The sequence below is a fragment of the Poromitra crassiceps genome, assembly GCF_964638095.1.
Source record: "Poromitra crassiceps genome assembly, chromosome: 29".
In the NCBI taxonomy this organism is placed as follows: domain Eukaryota; kingdom Metazoa; phylum Chordata; class Actinopteri; order Beryciformes; family Melamphaidae; genus Poromitra; species Poromitra crassiceps.
Window position 1 is genome coordinate 10,587,121 of NC_139641.1, and position 4,737 is coordinate 10,591,857.

General features: G+C 42.5%; 1 protein-coding gene across 1 annotated transcript; it reads left to right on the forward strand.

Annotated features, from left to right (window-relative positions):
- The first annotated feature begins 356 nt into the window (after positions 1-356).
- On the forward strand, positions 357-4,437 carry LOC310800154 (C-C chemokine receptor type 8-like). Its single transcript, XM_083662741.1, has 2 exons — positions 357-463; positions 2,960-4,437. Exons 1-2 carry the CDS (start codon positions 426-428, stop codon positions 4,008-4,010), a joined length of 1,089 nt encoding a protein of 362 aa, XP_083518867.1. The 5' UTR covers positions 357-425; the 3' UTR covers positions 4,011-4,437.
- The last annotated feature ends 300 nt before the right edge of the window (positions 4,438-4,737 follow it).

The window sequence follows — 4,737 nt, forward strand, 5'->3', positions numbered from 1 at the left end:
TGAGGCTGAAACGCGTCCGTTGTACTACTGCTGCTGTGCACATTCAAAGTTTAAACTTTATAGACATCTGTGAGTGCTGTTTTTGATTTAATTTTTAAAACTGAATAATGACATCACAACAGTCTAATCCTAATGCTAATTTAAAATGAGATTTGGGCGTTTTGGGCAAAAGAGAAGAAAAAAAACGCCCCAATTTTTTCCGGTGGCGACCAAAGCTACCTCCCCTGTTTCCAATCTCACCAGCCTCCACTGGTATAGACTCTCAGAGGAAGTAGGAGCAACAGAGGGAGGAGGTGTCTGACGTTATATGTACACTGTAGCATATTACGCAAGTCTTGAGTAATAGTAGCTAGAGGGCACATTCCAAATGGATATGCAGTAGAGGGTTTGATTTGGTCTTGTTCCTCAATATATTGTGATCCAAGATGAACACCAGCAGTTATCTGGTTAACGGCACTCAGAGGTGAGACTTTCACTTTTTCCTGTTAATAAGTAGCTTCCATAATATGTCCTACCACTGTTATGCAGATGATACGTAGCTTTATTTGTCGGTTAAGCCAAATGACCAGAGCAACCTATATATCCTCCAGGATTGCTTGGCTGGCATACAAAATTGGATGTCGCTCAATTTCCTCCAACTAAATGCAGAGAAAACTGAGATTTTGATTTTTGCTCCTGATCACTCTGCCACTGATATAAGTCATCAAGAAATGTAGGTGTTATTTTTGACCCTCATCTCAATTTTGACTTGCACGTTAAAAAAACTGTTCAATCCTGCTTTTTTCATCTGCGAAATTGCGAAATAATTAAATCAGTTCTCTCTGCTTCATGCCCTCATTTCCTCACGCCTCGATTACTGCAATGCCGTCTTTACATGCCTCAGCGATGCCACATTGTCCAGGCTGTTAGTTAAGTATTTTGTGTTACATCATCTACAGTGACAACTATCTAATGCATTTATAAATTAGATTAAATACAATCGTTAATTGCATTATAAATTAAAATATGTATAACAGTGTTTATGAATTGCTAACTAATGCTTAGTAATGTATGAACAATGCTTTATAAATGATGAATTAGTAATTAATTATTTACTCATTTTTAACTAATGCTTAATAGTGTGAGTTGTAAACGTGTGAGCGGTGCCAACAGACTGAGAACTGAGTCTACAGCATCACAATCAGATGCCATGGTGATCAGCCGTGTCAAATGAAACGGAGATATCTGAAGTAACATGAAGATTGGGATCATTACAATTTGATCGTCTACACCAGTCTAATCTAATTGGCCAGTCTTGAATGTGAGCCACCAGTTTGGGCGACCCTAAATGCAGAAGTGATTCTGGAACCCGTTAGCGAGCAGTCCCAACGCTACTGTGCTGTTTTCATAGTGCGGTGTGCAAAACAAACATCTGAATTGACTGATTACATTTAAAAGTACTCAAGTAGAATATCTAAATTACTCAAGCAAGAGTAAAAAGTATAGCATTATAGCAATACTTTAAAAGTACAACTCCTCAAAAAATGACTGAGTACTTGGGGAGTACAGTAGGCTACTTGTACAGTATCTGAGTATTTTTCCACCTCTGATTTTTGTAATATGATACAACTATGAGTAATGTAACTCACAGGAGACAGACTCAACTTTTGAAAAATCACTTTTTTAAACTAGCTAATCAATACAGAACAGAATCCCTCTGACCACGCCCCCCACCCCCCCTTCTGGTTTAAGTGCACAATACATTATTTAGTCAATTTGATATTGCACTTCCATCAATGTTTAATCTGCAGGTATCACATGGATATAATTCCATAACAACTACTTTAACTCTGCTGGGCTCTAGTATATGGCATAATTTTCAGCACTCAGTTCACCTTCATACAAATGTGTGTGGGCTTAATAAGAAGAAAACACATAGACACTTTAAGCTGTATCAGAATTAAAAATGAATTTGAAACTAGACTAAACATGCTATCCAGGGGGTGTGCAGCAGTGATACACACTGGTTCCTTTTTTCCTTTCCTTTCCAGTTGTTGGGTTTATTTCTCCCTGATCCGTACTGTATTATGCTTGGAAATGAATAGAAACAAACTGATATAATGAATGCTGTAAGTAACTGTGCAGCTTTAACACTTACAAAATTATCTTTGTGAATGCTTACATTTGTAGTTGTGTGACAGTATGACAGGAATAGAGTCCCGCAGGGAGGACATCTTTTTGTAGTCGGAATGCGGAAGTTCCGGATTTCCTGGATTTTACGCTGAAAAGTCAATATGGTAATCAACCCACTTTGCATATATAATCTCGGTAATATAGGCACATGGGCAGTGTTTACCTTCTCTCTCCATTTACCTCACGGAGAAAATGATCCTGCTCCTGTCTGCAGAACCTCTGCCCCCACCAGCTGCAAGTCAGTAAGGCTCGTTAAGGCTCTCAATGCAATTCTCTGCAGATATGCACATACTTAATGGTCATTTGGGTTCAGCAGGATAATCTTCATGAAACTCAACCACTTTTATGCTTTTTCAAGTCTTTTCTAAAAATCGCGCCAAAAAAACGCATTTACATTTCAAAAGTCATCAAAGTGATTTGATTCATTTGTGAAGTTTATCCTGCTGAACCCAAATTACCGCTCCCATAAACTTTTGTTTGCCACAGACATTTTATGTATTTAATGAGATCCCCATTCTAAAACCCCATTGACTTTTTCCCGTAAGATCCAGGAAGTCCGGGACTTCCGCCTTGCATGCTACTTCTGGACTCATTATGTGGTGCTTGCTCTATGTATGAGTATGAAAAGAAATTGAAGTAATGGAGAAAGAATGTGGATGGAGAATCTGGTATTTCTAGCTATAGTCATACTTTTCTTAACCTAAAGAAAATGTATCTGAAATACTGGAAACTTCCCTAATCATTCATTTGTCTTTCCTGTTGGCTCACTCCTCAATTTCTCTCTCAGCTCTGCAGAAGAAACTTTCAGCGAGAGCACCACTGGATACGAGTACTACGACTACACTGACTTCATTGATGGTGGCCGGTGTGTGTACGATAGCCATGCAGCCCACATTCTCCCCATCCTCTACTCCATCTTCTTCATCGTGGGCCTCCTGGGCAACGCTCTCGTCCTCTGGATCATCGCTTGTGGGGCGCGCCTCCGCAGCATGACCGACATCTGTCTCCTCAACCTGGCCCTGGCCGACCTCCTCCTGTTGTGTTCCCTGCCCTTCCTCGCCCACCAAGCCCGCGACCAGTGGGTCTTCGGGGATGCCATGTGCAAGGTGGTCCTGGGTGCCTACTATATCGGCTTTTACAGCGGGATCTTCTTCATCACCCTTATGAGCATTGACAGGTACCTGGCTATAGTTCACGCGGTGTACGCTCTGCGGGCACGGACGCGCTGCTTTGGGATTCTCGCAGCTGTTGTTACCTGGATGGCCGGATTTGCCGCTTCTTTTCCTGACGTGAGCTTTCTTGAAGAACAGGGGTCTCAGAAGAAATTCTGCGCTCCTGTCAAAGAACCCGGCGAGCACTTCTGGACCATCTTCAGCCTTTTCAAAATGAACATACTCGGCCTGTTGATCCCAATGACCATCATGATGTTTTGCTACGCCCGCATCATTCGGACACTCATGTGCAGTCGTCAGTCATCCAAGAAACATGCCATCCGTTTGGTTCTCATAGTGGTGGCTGTGTTCTTCTGCTGCTGGGTGCCCTTCAACATTGCATCATTCTTCAAAGCCTTGGAGCTGATGCACGTTTATACGGCATGCGACACCAGCAAGGCCATCAGGCGGTCGATACAGGCCACTGAGGTCATCGCCTACTCTCACAGCTGCCTCAACCCCTTCTTGTACGTGTTCATCGGGGAGAAGTTCAGGAGGCACCTCGTGAGGCTGATGAGCAGGTCTCCATGGAGGCTCTGCAAGATTATGGGGACCTTCATCTCCCAGGACAGAATCAATGGCTCCTCCCAAACCACCAGCATGGATGAAAGGTCCACTGCTTTGTGAAGTGGACCTGTCTGGGGTGTTGAGTTGTGTGCCTTTCGTGGCCATATATGTGTGTCTGCATTTGAGTCAAGGTGTGTGTGTGTGTGTGTGTGTGTGTGTGTGTGTGTGTGTGTGTGTGCGTGTGTGTGTGTGTGAGAGATTCAGATGTGTTCTCGAATATCCCAGCTAACACTCATGATGTTGTTGTTGTCAATGAAAATTGTAGAGAGGTGTTTGTTCTAGAGGTTGGCTGTACCTTTGACCACAGCCTAGAGGAGGCCTTTTTAACCAAGAGGATGAAATACCAAAGAGAAGGGCCAAGCAGTTAGCGAGATACTGTTCAATATCTACTATTATCGGCAGCCCCTCAATATGGAGGAGGCGCTGCTTTTTGTACCCATGAAGTGGATACTGACCGCTATCTTGCATTACAGTATAACTGTATATATCAACCTACCATGTTATCATCCTGTGTGTTTCTTATGTGTATGCATTATTGTGGTTGCCGTCTGGGCACTCATGTAACTGACTGACTCCCAGCATTTGACTGCACTATTACTGTTTATGTCCTTTGCATACTTGTATTTATGTGGACACAAATAAATATTTCAAATGTGTGTGTGTGCATGCCTCTTTATTAAATATTGGAGTATTTACCATTTACTGTCTGAACTGAAAAGGGGAATTGAAAAGAAGGATCCGCACACCAGGCTTTTCCTCAGAACCGAAACTGAACCGAAAAGGAACC

Excerpts from the sequence above, each read along its gene's own strand:
- LOC310800154 (XM_083662741.1), top strand. The coding sequence starts at position 426 with ATGAACACCAGCAGTTATCTGGTTAACGGCACTCAGAG. Across the intron at positions 464-2,959 it reads CTGGTTAACGGCACTCAGAG|CTCTGCAGAAGAAACTTTCA; the intron begins GTGAGACTTTCA and ends TTTCTCTCTCAG.